This window comes from Nycticebus coucang, chromosome 14 (genome assembly GCF_027406575.1).
Source record: "Nycticebus coucang isolate mNycCou1 chromosome 14, mNycCou1.pri, whole genome shotgun sequence".
Lineage (NCBI taxonomy): Eukaryota > Metazoa > Chordata > Mammalia > Primates > Lorisidae > Nycticebus > Nycticebus coucang.
This window is the reverse complement of record NC_069793.1, coordinates 36,660,665-36,680,920: the sequence shown is the minus strand read 5'-3', so window position 1 is coordinate 36,680,920 and position 20,256 is coordinate 36,660,665. Positions and strand designations below refer to the sequence as shown.

General features: G+C 34.0%; 1 protein-coding gene and 1 pseudogene across 1 annotated transcript in view; one reads left to right on the top strand and one right to left on the bottom strand.

The window, feature by feature from the left end:
- Window positions 1–20,256, top strand: part of METTL15 (methyltransferase like 15) — a 216,986-nt gene that overhangs the window by 4,416 nt on the left and 192,314 nt on the right. Inside the window, exon 3 of the mRNA XM_053561593.1 lies at window positions 1,217–1,500. Coding sequence (XP_053417568.1) covers window positions 1,234–1,500 — 267 coding nt within the window. The 5' untranslated portion in view covers window positions 1,217–1,233. The remainder of the gene's footprint in view (window positions 1–1,216; window positions 1,501–20,256) is intronic.
- LOC128566274 (uncharacterized) lies at window positions 12,405–12,526 on the bottom strand (annotated as a pseudogene).

Genomic DNA, 20,256 nt, shown 5'->3' with positions numbered 1-20,256 from the left:
TGGAGTATTTACTGTGGTAATATCAAAAATATTGCTTTGAAATGAATTGTGTAAAATGTAAAGTTTTCTAAAGGTCTTCTATTAATATATTTATATAAATACTTCTTTCTTTTGTATTTTAAAGAATTATAGCTTACAGAAAAAGATGTAGTATGAGAAATTCGAGGAATGAATCAATTATTTACCTGATTTTTGGGGGGGCACAAGGGATAGGCAAGTAAAAAAAAGTGGATATGAAATGTTTAAGTGTGCGCAATTGAGTTTTTATAAAGTTCTAGTTTACGTTAATATGCATATACCTCACTGTTGTAGCCTGTGGTGAGATGATCTTGTCAGAGAATATCCATTACAAACCTGGAAGACTTTCACAAACTGATCATCTCCCTTTCTTTTTGGATGTACACATGTAGTCGTCTTCTCATAAAAAAGTAAAGTTGAAGATGAGAATTTAGCCTTAATGAGAATAAACAAATAGAAGAGCTTGAAATAAAAGACCATCTGAACATAAAATAGAATATAATCCTTCAGTCACCCAGATAGCTTTTCATTTCTTTCTTTCTTTTTTTTTTTTTTTTTGAGACAGAGTCTTACTTTGTTGCCCTGGGTAGAGTGTGATGACATCATAGCTTATAGCAACCTCAAACTCATGGGCTCAAGTGATTCTCTTGCTTCAGCCTCCTGAGAAGCTGGGATTACAGCGGGCCACAACACATGGCTATTTTTAGAGACAGGGTCTGGTTCTGGCTCAGTCTGATCTCCATCCTGTGAGCTCAGGCAATCCATCCACCTCAGCCTTCTGTTTCAGCCTCCCAGAGTGCTAGGATTACAGGTACAAACCACCATGCCTGGTGGCTCGATAGCTTTTCAAATGAACTGTTTTAATTCCTTGAATCCACATTTGAGACTTAATTAAAATTTAAAAATGTGTGTTTCAGAAAATTGTTGCTGAATTATCAATTTTTATATCTCTGGTGGTTAAAACATTAGTGATTTTACAGCTTATCAGGTGACATTTAAAAATTATATTTAATTAGTTTCTGGGTTCTTTCAGGTTCCTTACTTTGGTTGTCACCTTCACCTTTTAAAGAAGTTCAGATGAAGCCTTTATTAAGGGTTTTTTGATGTGTGAAATGTTGCATATTAATTTGCTTTCCCCAAGTATTATAATATTCTTTTAAAAAAATAACATTCACCATACTTAAATCTTTTTTTCTAGATTTGTTGACCTACAGAATGCTTCGGTACCCTTATTCTTATAGAATATATAAAGAATTTATTTCATGCTGGTTTGAATCTAGCATATTTAATTTATGTGTCTGGCCAAAAAAAATACATACTACAGCAGAAAGATATGAATATGAAGCCCAGGAGCAAACAGATCAAACTGGAGCTCAGAATTTATACTTGTCTTCAGATAGAGATTCTGAAGCTGTGGCTAAATTACATATTCCAGTGATGGTGGATGAAGTTGTTCAATGTTTGGCACCACAAAAAGGGCAGGTGAGTTGATTAATTTTTTATTTTTCAACATTATAGTGTATAATTCATCTAATAATATTTACCATCTTTAAGTGTATAATTCCGTGTATACTTTACATCTTTAAGTATACAAGTCAGGTCTCTAAATATGCAGATGATCTCTGACTTACAGTGGTTTTACTCAAAATTATTTAACTTTACATTGGTGCAAAAGTGATATATATTCAGAAGAAATCATATTTTGAGTATCCACATGATGGATCTGTTTTTCACTTTCAGTACAGTATTCAGTAATTACATGAGATAGTCAGTACATTATTATAAAATAGGCTTTGTGTTAAATGATTTTGTCCAACTTTTGAGTATGTTTATGGTTGGCTGGGTTAACCTATGTTTAGTAGGTTAGGTATATTAAATGCCTTTTTGACTTACGATATTTTCAACTTATGATTGGTTTATCATGATGTAACTGTAAGTCAGGAAGCATCTATATTCATGAAATTGTCCAGATATCACCACTATTTAATTAAGGAACATTTTTTTTTTTTTTTCCCTTTTTTTTTTTGTAGAGACAGAGTCTCACTTTATTGCCCTCTGTAGAGTGCCATGGCCTCACACAGCTCACAGCAACCTCCAACTCCTGGGCTTAAGCGATTCTCCTGCCTCAGCCTCCCGAGCAGCTGGGACCACAGGCGCCCGCCACAACGCCCAGCCTAATTAAGGAACATTTTAAGTCTGGGTGCTGTGCTCACGCCTGTAATCCTAGCACTCTGGGAGGCTGAGGCTGGTGGATTGCCTTAGTTTGCAGATTTGAGACGAACTTGAGCAAGAGTGAGACCCTGCCTCTAAAAATAGCTGGGCATTGTGGCAAGTGCTTGTAGTCACAGCTACTTAGGAGGCTGAGGCAAGAGAATCGATTGAGTCCAAGAGTGAGTTTATGTTTATAAAGCATCTAGATAAATGCTGTCACTTACTAAGCACTCCAAAATGGACATGAAAATGTAAATAAAAAATTAAATTGGATAAAACTTGTTGAATGCAACTTCATCAAAGTGAAATCTCTTCATGGCAAGCTATGATGCCATGACACTCTAGTGAGGGCCACAAAGTGAAACTCTTTCTTAAAAAAAAAAAAAAAAAAAAAAGAACATTTTTATTACCTCGATGAGAGACCCATACGCCTTATCATTCACTCCTTCTTCCCATGGGCCCTGATAACCACTCTTCTGTTTTTTGTCTTTATGGATTTGTCTTATCCGGACATTACACATAAATGGATTTGTATAATATGTGGCCTTGTATACTCAGAATGTTTTCAGGGTTTATCCATGTTGTAGCATGTTTCTGTATTTTGTTCCTTTAAATGCTGAATCATTCCATTGTTTGTTACATTTTGTTTATCCATTTGTCAGTTGATAAGCATTTTTGTTGTTGATAAGCATTTTTGTTGTTTTTACTTCGTGGCTATTACTGTGAATAATGCTGCTTTGAACATTTATATACAAGTTTTTGTTTGGACATACGTTTTCTGTTCTCTTGGATATATATCTAGGTATAGAATTGCTCAATGCTTTACTTTTTGAGGATCTCAGAAAGTGTTTCTAAGTGTTGTTTAGTTTTGTAAAATAACAGTTTTAAAAGAAAAAGAACATTATATAGCTGAGTGATTAGGTACAAAAACTATATTCCACCCATGCCTGTAATCCTAGAAATCTGAGAGGCCCAAGTGGGATGCATATAGCTGAGTTAAAGAGTACAGATTCTGGAATTGGACTGCCTAGGTTTGGATCTCTTGTGTAGGAAATGTGTGTAGGTGCAGGTAACGCACAGCTCCTAATTTTTTTTTTCTCTGAGATTTTTTTCAAGTTGAATCAGGCTGTTTTCATGAACAAAGTTCTAAGCTATATGCCTAAGGTATACTAGAATGGCTGCATATTGCTCATACTAAAGCCATCAGTGGTACAACATGGGTTGCTTCATAAAAATATTACTAATATTTACCTTCTCGGCTTGGTACTCATGCACAGTGGTTACAGCGCCAGCCACATACACCAACGCTGGTGGGTTCGAACCCAGCCTGGGCCAGCTAAGCAACAATGACAACTGCAACAGAAATATAGCCAGGCGTTATGGCGGGTGCCTGTAGTCCCAGCTACTTGGGAGGCTGAGGCAAGAGAATCGCTTAAGCCCAAGAGTTTGAGGTTGCTGTGAGCTATAATAAATAAATAAAAATAAAAAAATAAATATTTACCTTCTTAGGTAGTATGTACATAACAAATTAAACTCAGCATTTCTAATTGAGTTTATGTTTATAAAGCATCTAGATAAATGCTGTCACTTAATAAGCACTCCAAAACGTACATGAAAATGTAAATAAAAAATTAAATTGGATAAAACTTGTATCTATGGATCTGCCTAACCTATTTGATTTTAAGCTTTTTTTTTTTTTTTTTTTGTAGAGACAGAGTCTCACTTTATGGCCTCGGTAGAGTGCCGTGGCCTCACACAGCTCACAGCAACCTCCAACTCCTGGGCTTAAGCGATTCTCTTGCCTCAGCCTCCCGAGTAGCTGGGACTACAGGCGCCCGCCACAACGCCTGGCTATTTTTTGGTTGCAGTTTGGCTGGGGCGGGGTTTGAACCCGCCACCCTTGGTATATGGGGCCGGCGCCCTACCGACTGAGCCACAGGCGCCGCCCTGAATAAAACTTGTTGAATCCAACTTCTTATAAGTGAAATCTCTTCATTTTCTTTAATGATTCATAATACAGAGATAGAAATTAAATTCCAGATCTAAGTGTGAGTTTTGTAAAGAGTATATTTAAATACTGTATGATGTCTTTCACATATATGTGTGTATATACACACAGATATTTATATACATACCCATGTGTATATGTGACAGGTAGTTAGTAAAATTTCTAACTGAATTCACTGGATTCAGTTTACTTCTGGAATCAAAACCAAAATACATTGTATCAATTTACTGAGCCCCAGTAACAAAACCGAATATTTGTTATATTTATATTGTGCTACACCATGGAGTAGAAAAACAAAAACAAATCCCCATACCTCTCCTAGTAAAGCAGCATTGTATCCACCTTTTCTCTATAACTAAATAGCATAAAATTAGACAATTCTACAACTTGACCTGCAGTGCTGTTTCATTCTGTTCAAGTTCTTGACAAATATAATGTTGGTTTATTTTGAGGTTTTTGATTGTTCTGATTTGCGTTGCGTTTTCTAGTAACTTTTAATAGAAAGTTTAATTTTATGAATGTTATTTCTGAAAATTTTTTATGTGAGCTACACTTAGAGACAATGTTATTTCTTACCTTTTCTGCTGTCTGGCAGACAGCTTTATTCACTATTCCCTTAATCTTCAAGTAATAAAGAACTGGTGACAGTCCATGGACAGGAAAGGTCTTCATTTTATCCATAATCCATTATTTGCTTCTCTTCTTCCTGAGCCTTTTCCCAAAAATCATTTTCCTTTGCAAACTATGAGTCATACGCTCACTTGTATCAATCACCTACTTAATTACTATTTATACTATTCACCTTCAACTGTGAATTTACAGATGAAACTTTTAATCATAACAGGAACTGTAAAAATATATAAAGTTGTTTTAAGTGAAGCCTAGGTCATTTAATAGTTATTTCTTTTTTCTTTAATATTTAAAAGGTGTTCACCTAAAGAAAGTGGTGATTTGAAGAATTTCTTTTATAGCTAGTTTACTACATATTAAATTAGTAGGTACTAATATGTTTACTACATATTGAATTATTTCAGGTACATCCAAGTTATTTGCTAGTTTGAATTCTTAGATAAAAAGGTCCTCTTTCTCTCCCTTGGGAGGGAGAGAAGGAATTAAATAAATTTTAATTATTTCTCCTTGTTTAGTTTTCATTATTTCATATTCTAGGTGAACAAATTTGTGTGAGTGTATTATTCTAAAAAGATTTTATTCTAGGCTATATCGATCAATTTTTCACTTCTGATTTATGAACACTGGAGAAAAAAGTGTGATTCTGCCTACTTTAAGATGGTAGCAGTATAATGTATGAGACTTGGCATTTTTGCTTAGTAGTAGTGCTAATTTAGCTTGGCGGCCTGGGACGACTTCTAAGAGTGTTAAGTTATATGGAAGATGATGGACATGCAAGACCTAAAACCAGTAGCTGTCCAATTTTGATCAATTAACTTACCATGGTTATACATCAGATTCCTTATCTGTAAAATAAGGAAGTAACACCTATTTCTATGGTTACTATGAGGATTAGATGAGTTAATGTATGTAAATTGCTTGGAATGCTGTCTTCCAGGTAGTTGGAGTTCAATAAAATTAGCTGTTACTTGCGGGATAGGAAGGATCAGGGTTGGTCGCTAGATTAAAAAAAAAAAAAAGCAGGAGGAGATAGCAAAAGAACCATGATACCTAGAGCTGAAAAAGTGTGATTTTCTCTGCCAGGAATTCTTCTCATCACCATTCTTCAGGCCTTGAATCAAATTTTACTTTTTCAGGGGAGCTTTTTATGAGGCTTCAGAGGATACAGGCAATCCTATTATATGTTTTTGTAGTCATGTACTTTGCTTTCATAGCACCTATAGTAATTTATAATTTTTGTAAGATTATTTGTTCAACAGATGTCTCTCCTAGTAGATTGTCTTCCGTGAAGTCATGGACATGTTTATCTTACATTTTATCTCTAATACTTAGGACAAGGCTCACCACATGATGATTTTATAATGATGTTTTAAAGGAATGAGTAAGAATCAAAGTAAACTGGAGGACAAATATGAGGTAACAATTAAAAGGAACATCCCTTGGGTACTAAGCTTCTCCAGCTCAAGTCTTTCCTATAACTTTGGTCTCATTGTGGCAGGCCTGGTCTGATGAAATAGCTGGAGAAACCTACTGAGTAAACAGACACAACAGCTGAGAAAATGAGCTGACACTTAAACTTATGCAAAATTGATTATGATGACAAGTAGGCTAATGTTGCAAGCTTTGGTTTATAAATATTTCAAAATAAGTATCTTACCTATTTAAAAATTCTAAAATTTATTAATATTCATTTTCATAATGTATTAGATTTAATAATTTTCTTTATAAATGCATTATTCTTTATTTCCTTAATATCAGTAGCAATATTTTTCTTGTTTTACTTGAAAATCTTTCTAATCTTTAATGGAGAGTAAACATTGAAGAGAAAATACTGAGACTGTATGTTTACTGTCTTTAAATATGAAGGTAGACAAGTGGAATTTATTTAATCCTTAATTTTTGAAGAATTAGGAACTTTTCTAAGAGTTTGGCCAATGACCTAGCAGCATAGATGCATTTTTTCTTTTTCTGAGAAATAACTGAGAATTTTAGATGGGATGAACTGTGTCAGAATGTAGAGTATTCCCTCTCTTATATTTAAAATATGGGTTTCTTTGAGAAAAAATTTTATGTTACATTCCACTCTACCTTTATTTGAAAAATGTTTTTGTCTTAAAAAATCGTATAACACATTAAGTGGGCTTTGTATTAAAATACCTTCTGGGTGTGCCCTTCTGGGGTGTGATAGTTCCAGTGCTGTGTTATGTTTGACATCTTTCTCTGAGAGCAGGGATAGGATGTGAATTTAGAAAAACAGTGACTCCGTTTTAGTTTTTGCAAATTCCTGTGGTATATATATTGCTACGATTACCCACTTAAAGCTATCAACCCTGAGGTCACTGAATGTAGGTCTAGTCTCTGCCTATTTCTTCAACTTCTGTTTTCCCTTCTTGAATTTTATATCAGCCCCGATTCAGTTTTATATACATAGTATTATAATATTTTATGCATCCATTCTCTTATACTTGCTTTTCCCTGTAACTTGTTGGTCTGAGAACATCTTGTTCATATTTCAATATCTGGGTTTGTCCACTCATCCATCCTTCAAGTATCTCTGAAAAGTTAGTCATTTTCTCATATCTTTCTGTTGTCTCAGAACCCTGTTCTTTTAAAAATCATGGGCTATAGGGCAGCGCCTGTGGCTCAAAGGAGTAGGGCGCCACCCCATATACTGGAGGTGGTGGGTTCAAACCTGGCCCGGCCAAAAACTGCAAAAAAAAAAAAAAAAAAGTCATGGACTATATCAGATTGTATTATAATTACTTATTTGTTGCCACTAGATTTGAACCCAGTAGGGATGATATCTTTTTCTTCTTTGTATGCCTAACACCAGTGTGGTCCCTTACTCTTACTGGGAAGACAGTAATTGCTTACTTTAACTGTAGTTGAACTGATAATTTATTAGTGTTATGAGTTGATTTAACTTAGTTGGCTTTCTTATTTGCACATTGGGACCCGAAGATAATGTTGTCTTGGGGCTTTATGCTATACAACAATTTGTTGCGTTACTTATTTAATAGATTTAAAAGGAAGTCCTTTTGATATCTTACAAGGCTTTTGAAATATTCTTAACTTGAACTTTTTAGTATAACTAGTAATGGTTTAACATAACTTGAGAATAACAACATATTAGTATAATGAAACATTTTCAAAGCAAATTACCTTTTTTTAAAAAAAACTTTTTTATGATTTCTCAAAATAGATGATTTTTTATAATGATATGGGAGCATTCAAATTACGCTCAATTAATATTGTTCTTCATTATTTTACTGTTGCAGATTCTAAATTTCTTACAGATGTTTTCTATGAATACTTCTAAAGAATGTCTTTAATACATATTAAAAATCCCATTAGTATTAGATTTCATGATTAGCTTTGTGTTTATGACATGTAATATTTAAAAATTATTTTGTTTTCTGTTATTTGGCATATTAATAGCATTTATAGGGAGTCTACATTGTCTAGTAAGGTGATGAGCATTTTGCCTACTCGTGTTAAGGTATTTGAAATCTTTCAGAGAGTCAAAAGAAGTAAATACAAAACAATTTAGATAATAATTAAATCTTAAAATCTTATATTTGATCATTTAATAAATAATTTTTCTTATATAATATTTTGTTATAAAAATCATAGTTTATCAGAATTCTGATGTGTGTTAATTAATTTCATCTTACTTACTGAAAGTATCCAGTTTAGAAATTCCTCTGAGAGGGTCTTGGAGTGAAGAGTGTGGAAGTTTGGATCCCACTGGTAAATTTAGCTTATTTTATCTAATGAAAACAGGTATGCCTAATGTTATTTATAAAATACTTGTTCATGTCATGTTGTAGGAAATATGAAAACTGATGTAGAAATGAATTTTTTTGGTTATCTTTTCAAATTTTACTTGACACATAAATAAATCAAGAAATAAAGTATTTTAGGTAAACGAGCTACTTGGTCTATCCAAAGTATTACTTAGTTTTTTAACCATTTTTAAGCTTAAAAGTAAATGTATTATTTATGACTAAAATGAACATAACTCATTCATGTTTATTTTCCCATAATGACGGAGTATCATTTAAAATATTATTAATTGATATATATGTATATATATGTGTATTTATATAATTAATATATATAACTATTTCATATTCAAATCTTTAATAATCATAGGATGTATTTGATGTATAGTACCCTTTTTAGTAAATTCAGCATCCCTGAGGACATACTTGTTTTTCTACCAATAATTCATTTTTATCACTGCGTATAATTCTTCTCATTTGAGTTTAGAAGCAAATTATTAATAGAGGACTGAAGATAAATAATTAAACTTATTTAATTCTTTTGCCTGTCTATGCTCCTTAAATTATCTTTCTTTTAATTTGGTCTTGTTATAATCCAAAAGCTGAATTTTTGCTAGATTTTATTTTAGTACAATATGAGATTTAAGATTTACAAAAAATTCAAAGGAAATTAGAAATTAGTCTTAAAAATCAGTAGTCCAAATATAATGAAAATAATATCGCTGCATAGTTAAGAAAAATAATGCTCTTTCTTATTTAAAAGTTAGACATATATTGAACTTGAAATTTATTTAAGACCCATTCTTCTGGCCTAGTAAATATCGATGATGCAGGAAGAAAACAGAGATCCATTATATATGGGAAGCTCATAGAAAGAAAGAGGAGAAACAAGTGAGGTTTTTCTTTGCACAAAGCACATTCCTATGAGTCATCCTGTGTACTGGTTATTCTCTATTTAGGTCAGAACTAGTCCCTGATCAATAGTCTAATCACAGTTACTGGAAGAAGGTCCAATGGTTCTTTCTTTTCCCATTGTTCATCTAAGTCTCATATAGTTTTTGTGAAGAGTGGTAGGAAGTGTACCTTGACCTTGTGAATTCTCATAACATTTTATTTTACTCTTCTTCCACTGCCATCTCTTCATATAACAAACTATCGAGCTGTAAGTAGTGTACTTAAAATGTTATTTTATAATAAACCTAGTTGCAAACCCTTATGATGACTCATAATGTTCTGTAAACTCTGTTTTTTTTTCTTTTTTTGTAAGGTGCTAGTGTTGTCCCTTTTGGGCGAATACCATTTACCAGGATGTAATATGCATTTAAAGTTTTTATTTTTCTTGATGAATGCTGTTTTGAAAAAATATATATATTTTTGTAGCTACTTATTTTCTCTCATTCTGTGTAAACTATTCAATTTGGTCCATAATATTTGAGATATTATATACTAATTTAAGCATATGTTTTATCCTTGTCCTGTTTATTTGCTCTGTGTGTATGTGTGTCATATACAGTATTTTTCTACAAACTTAAATTTCAAGAGAAAAGCTAAATTTTTTTGTTGTACATTTTTTTCTTTCTGGCGAGCAAAAGAAACTGAATATTGAATATATTCATAAAGATGGAGGATTTCCCAGTTGAAGCCAGTGTGCGCTGAGAAGAATATTAATAGTAACAACATAGAGTTGTATAAGATTTTACTGTTGTATATGATTTTATGTTTGCACAGTACTTTCATGTATTACTGTCTGTGCTTTTCATTAGTACTAACCTTAGTAGTATTTTTTACAGAATATCATGTCAAATGTAGGAAGGAGGGGAAATGTCTCCAATGCCTCTGTTTTGCTGAACCATGCAATAATAAATGACATTGGTTGAACTTGAATGCTTCTAGTTAATCATCAGCTTATGCATTATGTTTTTTTCCTCTTGCATAAGTATTAGTTTTTACGCTGTAGTAGTCAGCCTACATGATCTTCAGGCCCTATATCAGGCCCTTTAGTCCCTTAGGGCAATCAGTTTGGCCTAATGTCTCTAGAAAACAGATCACTAGCCTCCTGAGCACAATGACTATGCCAGTACTCTGTCATTTGGAGCACATTATGCTGTTCTTGCCTTCACAACCCTCTGCAGAGGAGTCTAGACCAGAGGTTCTCAACCTTCCTAATGTCTCAGTGTATTCTCATTGTTAAAAAGGGGTTGCGACCCCACATGTTGAGAACCACTGGTCTAGACCCACCTAATTAGTAAGATCACTGGATTTTTCAGACCTTGATTCCAGATTGAGCTCTCATGCTTGCTAGGAAACCTTATATTTTTTATTACTGAATAGGAGGAGAAATTGCTCAATAAAGGTATGGGCTAAACCGATTAGAGCCATTGAACGACGGGTTTGAGGATTAGAAATTAGAAATGAAGATAGAGGGCAGCGCCTGTGGCTCAAAGGAGTAGGTGGGTACCAGAGATGGTGGGTTCAAACGCGGCCCCAGCCAAAAAAAAAAAGAAGAAATGAACATAGAGAGGCAGGGTGGTGTCAAGGGAAATACAAAACTGTAAGAGGATGATTTGAAGGAACAGAATGTTAATTCTAAAAAGAGAAACAATTCCATGAATTTCTTTCTTTTTATATTTTTTCTGTTTTCTCCAGTACCTAGGTACCATTAATGTCTTCTCTATGTTTTTGATTTGACTTTGTAGTGAAATTATGAAAGAATTAAAACTGATTTAGTTTCCCACTCTCTTTCAAATGACCTTCATTGTGGTCATATGAATGGTTTAAGTTTTCCACCAGTGCATTTTATTATTAAGATGATTTCTTCTTTGAGTAATAGATGTGAAGCCAACATTTTTGAGTAGAAAGGCTTGATTTTTTCTCCAATTTAAATCTACCCAAATATTGAAATACTTTTATGAATTAACATGTAACCAACTTCTCTTCCCAGGGACTGCTTTAGAATGTAAATGCAAATTAAGAATTTTTGGAAAGGAGAATGGAGATAAGCATAAGAGAAAAATGTTTTATATTTATTTTTTATCTTTTTTAGTATTTTTATATTTCTTTTTTTAACATTATGTTAGTTATTAGAAGCAACCAGATTTTTCTAAATTTATTTAATTTTCCTCTGAGAGTTTAAAGACGACTGATAGCGTATAAAATAAAAAATTTATTTCAAGATTTATTCAAAGTAGATATTAAAAACTCATCGAGAACTTATATCAGGGACATAATACATTCTGTTGCAGGTAACTATGCCTTCTGAAAGCCAGGAGCGAGATGTGGTATTAGTCTCAAATTCTCTATATCTTATAAAATCTTCTATTTATAGAATGGCACCATTCTGGTTTGATTGGGCTGATATTATTTCTGAGGCTTTTGCAATTGGATAAGGATAAACAAGTATTCATCTTAAACTTTGAAATTCCGTTTTGTTTTTGTTTTAGTGTATTCTGTTTTGAATTTTTTAACTCAAGCTTTCTGATTTGATACCTTTGGTTTTATAATTATATATGGAAAAAAATCCAAAACTGTAGTGTTTCAGCTCTCTGAAACTCTTCACTGTACTTCTGTGATAATGGAAATTAAAAGAATTAATCAGCAGTGACAATAAACTCATTTTTAAAATTGTTATAAATATATGGTTTCTTTTAACAAAAACCTTACAATTCAGTACAAAAAGCAATCAAAATAAACATTTAAGGAGGGCATTTTAACACAAATATTAAGGGACATATTTACTTTTAAATTTAATTTTTGATAGTTTCCACACTATTGTCTATGAGCCAAATATTAATATATGTCCTTGGATACAGGCCGTATCAGATATTAAACTGATAAAAACAGATATTACATTTGATCTAAAAGGCCGAGAAATGATAATAAACACATTTTAACACGTTTGATTTTAAATTAGGATGATTGTAATTCCAAGTAACTACTTTAATCGCTGTAACTGTTTTGTTAAACTTGTTTTTTGGATAAAAGTATTCTAAAATCTTATCTTTCTAAAATGTGAACTTACCTTAGAGAATATGCATCTAAAGTAAACTATTCTTAATTGATAAAGTAGTAATTTTGAATATATTTTGTTACTCTGTTCTGTACAACAGTGGTATTCTAAGTAAGCTCATTTCTCCCTCTCTAAATCCCCACTTGGCTCTATATTTCCAAGAGTCTTCTTTTTTGACTGGTGCTCATTTTGTAGTATGCCCTCTAGCAATTTTAGTCATCCCATCTAAATTTTCCAATAAATATAATCTAAGCAAATTGGGGAGCTTCTTGCTGAAAGTAGGTAGCACTTTAAATTAGAAAACCTGAAATACTTATTCCTCAGATATCCACATAGCTGACTCCTTCATGTCTGGTCTTTTTTTTTTTTTTTTTTAAATTAAATCATAGCTGTGTACATTAATGCAATCATGGGGCACCATACACTGGTTTTATACACCGTTTGACACATTTTCATCACACTGGTTAACATAGCCTTCTGGTCTTTATGTAGATGATACCTTTTCAGGGGTGCTTTCCCTGGCTACCCTGTCTAAAATTTCAACTACCGTCCCTCAGTATTTGATATCCTTTTTCCTTTTTTTTTCTTTCTCCTTAGCACTTAACCACTGACATGCTCATTTATTCCTTTCTCTTTTGCTTCTTAACTGTCTGTCCTTCCCTCCTCCCATTTCCTTTGTTTACCCCCTTTCCTCCGTGGCAAACTACCATGAAAGCTTGACTTTTTGTCTGTTTTTTAACCACACTATCCAGTACTGAGGACAGTATTTGGTATATAGAAGATGTCTCATAAGTATTTGTTGAAATAATTACTGAATAGAGGAATGACAAGAAGGTACTGGTGCAAGAGACTGAGGAGACAGATGTAACAAATGATGGGGTGAGAGGGAAGGCTAAGAAGAAGTGAAAAAATGACAGCTTTAAGTCTGAGTTTTAGTGTGAAAATGAGACCATTCCCTCATGTATTTAGTAAGGATCTGTTGAACTTCTATATATCAGGTACATTGTCCTTAGTACTGGGGTACAAATAAGAGCAAATTGGAGCAAAATCAGACATGGTCATAGTCATCTTAAGGAGTTTACAATTTGATAGGGGACGCAGGCATTTATGAATTAATTATTCAAGTGAAAGTGAGATTTATATTACCATGAAGGAGAGTATGTGGTACTCTGAATTCTCATAACAGAAAGGTTTATGAGGCTTGCTTGAGGGAGAAGTAACCACAGAGTAAACCAACAAAGAATTTAGAAAATAGGCTGAGAGGAGGGTGAAGAACATTTCATGGAGACAAGGGAACATGTGCACAAGGTCTTTGTTGGCAGAAGCATGGTAAGAATGAAGGATTATCAGCAAGTTGCCCAGTGAGCTGACAGTACAGGGGGAGAGTAGTGAAAGATGAGACTGGAGAGGGAGGTGGACGTCAAAGCTGATTAGGTTTGCTTTTTAAACCAATCTACACTATAGAGAATGGATTAGTCCAGACAAATGAGGTTTTTGTCTAGACAACAGGTAATGAGTGGTTGTGGTGATGGAGAGGGGTGGGCAGATTTGAGATGTATTTAGGAAATAAAAATCATAAGATGAAGCTGACATTCATAGAAACACTGTCTAAAATTGGGCTGTTATAGCAATTATCATAGACTGGTTGCTTAAACAACCAGGTTTTTTCTCACAGTTCTGAAGATAAGATCAAGGCACCAGCAGACTGTTTGTTAAGAGCTTGCTTCCTGGCTTGTATGGCTGTCTTCTTACTGTGTCCTCACATGGCAGAAAGCAGAGAGAGAAGGAAAGAGAGAAAGAGAAAGAGTATTGTACAGGTTGCATAAACCAAAAATTATGAGTAGAAAGACAACCAGGAATAAGAGTATAATCTCTAGATTGGAGAAGGGGGAAATTTGCATCCTTACAGCTATATGGTCTTCTAGGTCCTTAAGTATAGCCTTATGAGTGAATCTTTTTTTTTTTTTTTTTTGTGGTTTACCTTATGAGTGAATCTTAATTTTATAGAACAAATATTTTTATTTTCATTAATACACTTTTGTATGTCTTTTATGTTTTTATTTTATTTTAAAAATGAAGTATTTAAAATACCAAAGAATAAAGTAAGTTTCAACGATAATCTTCACAGATTGATTGGCCAATTAAAGCATTTAGTGACCATAAGGACTAAATTGATGGCTGCTATGCTCATAATTTAGTTCTAACTCCGCCCATCTGATTTGTACCACTATGTAGGAGGCTGGTTGGGGAGAGTTTATGGGGGTCTAGTATGCCAGTCTGTTATCAGATTTGACAGCAGTGCATTGCGTTTTTGGTCAGAGTGGAATTTGTGAATAGCCGCACAGTTCGACAGTATTTTTTAATTCTGTCTGCTTAGCAACACATCATTTCAAAGAAGACCAAGAGAATGCTGCAGGAAAAAAATATTTATAATGAGGACTGAGAATTCCAGTATTGTTTCTGCTAAAAATAAGATGATTTGTTGGATTTGTGATAATGCAATATCAACATTCAAGGAATTCAGTGCTCATCGATATTATAACATTGATAAGGACCGTACGTATTTTAAATTAGAGGGAGAGGTACAAAGAGTTGTCTTGCAGAGATTAAAAAATGAAAAGCATAAGCAAAGACAATTCTTTTAAAACCTGGAAATAATGCTTCTGAAGTAACTTACAAAGTAGCTTATGTACTGGGGGAAAAGAGGGAAGCCATTCAATGATATAGAAACTGTGAAAGAATATGTTATTGCGAAGTTCATAGTATGTTTACATGCCAATAAGGTTCCAAAGTACAAACACTGCCTCTTTCAAGGAGAATCATAACTGGTCAGCAGCATGAATTAGCCTTCAACTTAACAGTGTGATGCAATATTTCAGAAGAAAAAATATATATTATTCAGTCACTTTGGATGAATTACCTGATACTACTGACTCAAGGCAGGTTTTATACTTATTTGGTTCATAACAAAAGATTTTCTCTGCTACAAAGAGAATGCTTTGTGCACTCTTTGGAACAGAACATGGGGAATAGATATCTTCATCAACTTTCAAGATAAATGTGACATTGGGCTGAATTTGGTAAATTTAATGTATACAGAGATGGTGTACCTTCCATGACAGGAAAACATGAAGAGTTTATAGCACAGGTTAAAAAAAAAAAGTTTTCATAGGTTGAGATGCTCTCATATCTTTTTGGTTGTATCTTATATCAACAAAAATCTCTGTGCTACCATTTTAAGTGACACTTTGCAACAATTTATAAATATTTTAACTGTGTAAGTTTTGTAACATTCTTTTTTTCTTCTGCTGTGAGAAGCAGAGTTTCACTCTGTTGCCCATGTAGAGTGCAGTGGCATCATCATAGCTAAGAGCAACCTTGAACTCCTGGGCTCAAGCCATCGTCCTGCCTCAGTTTTTCTATTTTTAGTAGAGATGGTGTCTTGGTGTTGCTCAGGCTGGTCTCGAACTCCTGAGCTCAAGCAGTCCTCCTACCTTGGCTAGGATTACAGGCGTGAGCCACCATGCCCAGCACTTTTGTAACATTCTAAAGTTGTAGGATGAGGTATTCAGTATGGATTTGCCATATCACTATGGTGCATTGGCTATCGCAGGGACAGGTATTAGCTAAAATTTTCTTTCTGTGAGTACAGATTATTCAAAGAAGATTTCTATAGGAATGCGTCATTTCTGTATGATACCATGTCAAATCAAAGTGACTTGAATCTTTTTTTGCAATGTACAACTAAGTCTATATATGATATTTGGCAAAAAATCTAAGCATTTTGGGGAAAAAAGCTATCTTTTTTCAAAACACTTCTTCAAAAGGAAATTTTGGATGAATGTTTCCCCCAGTTACCAGTGGTCATTGGTGAGCAAGATGATGTATGAGAATCACCCAAAGAATATGCACTTGTATAGACCTATTAATTGGAGAATACAATGAAAGATTTACTGACTCTGAGAAATGTAACATCCCATTCAAATTAGCATTTCAGCCTCACCTAGATGACACCACCAAAGCACCTAAAGAACTGCAGATGGAATTGATTCAGCTTTTAGTACACGTCAATTTAGTTATGGTTTGATGCTAAGGAAGATCCAGTTAAGGAAATAAGGAAAAATGCAGAACACCCATATCTTTGGCAACGTGCCCCTCAAATACTTTCTTGCTTTTCAACCACTTTTGCTGTGAATCTACATTCTCCTACCTCACCTAAATCAAGGTGCCCTAAGGTCACAAATGACTGATACCCATCTAGAGGATTAACTGAGCCTGCGTATCTACATGCTGCAACCAAATATTAAAATACTTTCCAACAAAAGGCAGACATGGCAAGGTCATAGCTAAAATGCTAGTTAACTTTAAAATTAACAAATAGTTTTCATTTTTTCAATTATTAAATGCATAGTGGTTATATTTTTATAATATAAGTAGATTTTCACATACATATAATTGAAGTTTCTTGAATGTGGGCTTATTTCATTATAGGTAAATTAATGAGGCCTTTGAATATGAAACACTTCCCCATCCCTGCTTTAGATGAATGTGTGTTGCTGTTTGGTACTATATATCATACTTACATTATGTAAGAATATTTGAAATAATAATATATTTAAGAATAATGTAGATTAAATCTACATAATTCTAAAAATTGAAAGTAGAGTTTGTATGATGTTAACAAAGGCACTCAGGGAGTACTGTTTTTGTACATGTGTATATTTCCTGCAAATTAACATAAAACATATATGCATGCTATATATATTTATTTTCAAGATTGTTAGTATTGGACTTGTCGTGTCCAATAGTTTTCCCTGAAAATAATCTCAGTGCTAATGATAGAAACATACATTATTTGCAGTGGACTTTTTTTTTTTTTTTTTTGTAGAGACAGAGTCTCACTCTATGGCCCTCGGTAGAGTGCCGTGGCCTCACGCAGCTCACAGCAACCTCCAACTCCTGGGCTTAAGCGATTCTCTTGCCTCAGCCTCCCGAGTAGCTGGGACCACAGGCGCCCGCCACAACGCCTGGCTATTTTTTGATTGCAGTTTGGCCGGGGCCGGGTTTGAATCCGCCACCCTCTGTATATGGGGCCGGTGCCTTACCGATTGAGCCACAGGCACCGCCCTGCAGTGGACTTTTTTAAATGAATCTTTGTTTTCGGTTTTAGTTTGTAAAGTTTTGCACGAAAGTGCAAAAGTGATCAGAAACTATGGACTCATTGTTTTTTCTTTGTTGAATTCAGGGATATGTGGTTTCCTGTAAAAATTAGAGTAGAGAAATTAAATTCTCTGACATGAGTTTTCTGATCATGCATATTTAGTAGGTAAAGCTTTATGATTTCATTTGTCTTAGATGATTCAAGAATGTGTTGATCGTTAGTTGAATTTTTTATTCTGCAATCTAAAGAGTTACAGTAATGTTTTAAGACACTACAAAAATATAAAATTGACTATACTATATCAATTGCCATTTGATGATTTTGCTCTTTGTTGTGTTACTTAACAGTCATGTCTCAAAAGTGAAGGATCTTTTAGATGTTATGCATTTATACAGCCAGTCACTAGACTTGAAGTTAACATGTCTATTAAGATACCTGTGGTTATCTTGAACATGTGAAATTGTTTAGATTCCCTCCTCCAAATTTCTTTATATTTTATGTATTGATTTATTAGAATGTGGGGGAAAAGCATACTAAACTTTGACATTTGTTTTACAAACTATAACAGATTATTTGTAATAATCAAAGTAGATGTTACAAATGTGCTAAGGTACCTTCTATTTATCTTTCTATAACCACACTGTCCCCTCCCCTCCCCTGTATGTGTCTTGGGAGGCTCAACTGTAACTATCATCCAGCTCCTCTACCCTTTGGCTTCTGGTTGAGGTAGACTGATGGGAGATACCTAGAGAAGAGCAGAGGATGAGGGGAGAGTGATTCCTCTGACACCTTCCCTAGTGTTACTTTGAATAGGCAGCTTTCCTCTTTCAAAGGCCATTTATTCTCTTCTGAGGTCTTTTGTATCAATCACTGTCTAGATTCTGGTAAACACTTCTTTTGCCCTATAGGCTTAGGTTTGGTAATGTCTATTGTTATTGCTCTATCCCTAGGAACTATACATTGTCTCTGGTTCTATATCCTCTCTTATATTCTACTTCTTCGTAAATAATTTCTTAACCCTTTTATTTCTAGTGGTTTTGGCAAATAATCATCTTTTTAAAGTTGGTTTTCTAGTCTCCCAGTGGTTTCTCAGTGTAAATGAACATTGTTGTACTTAAATGTAAGGTTGTGCATATTTCTGCCTTTTCTGTAGTTTGGTGTGGAATATGATACATATAATGCTTTTACTTCTTGGCCTTCAAAGGGTTAAATGAATTGTTCTCAAATTACTCAGTTTGAGTGTGACACCTTATTTTTTGGCCAGGACTGTGAATACTTCCTGTTCTCTTGGAATGGCTTACCACTATCCTCTTTATTAGAGTATCACAAGAGTCTCTGTTGCTGGACTCTGCCATCAGTAAGTTGTTTGATTCAGACAGGGTACACTCAGTCTCCGCTCATTTCATCTGCAAATGGGAATGATAATAATTCCTACCTTATTGGAATATTTTGAGGGTTAAGGAACATTTATACATAAAGTGGTCAGGATAGTGTCTGGCATAGTTAATGCTCTAAATTATAGTTTGGTTATTATTTCTATTATTGAAACATAAGGGATGAAGTAGAGAACAAGTAGTATGGTTGGGGGTGGCGGGGGAGAGAGAGAAAATAAGAACATAAGCGGGTGTGCACATGTGAGGACTGGAGTAATGTTTAAAGAATAGACTATTTGCATTTAAAATTTCAGAGTTAGAACATGTTGAGCTTATGAAAAGGTCCTGCAGCTGACTGTGAGAGGTGAAGGTCACTGGATTTGAGATGGACATATTGTCAGAGTATGAGAGGTTTGTATTTATAAATAAATCAAGTGCGAATGTAACATCTACACATGTAGACTGACAAAGGTGTGTTATATCAACCACTTACAAATGACAAAGGGCGTAGCTGAATGTGACTTGATATTCTGAAATGGATAGCAAAATTTCTCTTGCTTTAAGTAATAATTGCATTCCTAGAAAATTTGGTATATATTTAATACTCAGAAAAGTGCTGTGTGAAAATGTAAAATGACTTTTGGTTTTAAGCTTATATAATTGTTTCTGCCCCATCTCTCTCTTTGTGAATAGACTCTGTAAGTCAAGCCCCATCTCTTCCTTCATGAATAAACATCGTAAGTAATGCAGAATTTGGTGCAGTTGATTTTGTAGCACTGTGCTGTGCATTTGTGCAGTGCAAGGTACCCAGCATTTCTGTACCTCAGCCAGTAAATACTTGGGGCATCTTCCATTTCTTTTATTAAAGCCTAAACACATTTTCATAATATCTCCATTGAGCTCTTCTGATTGAGAGGAAAGAAGGCATGAAATAGAATGCGGATTAGACCCAAAGAAAGGTTCTTCTCTTTTACATAGTGAGCAAGTATAATAGAGATGTGAGGCAAGAAATTACCTGGCAACAAAATTTCAGGTAGAATCCTGATATAAAAATTGCAGTGGTG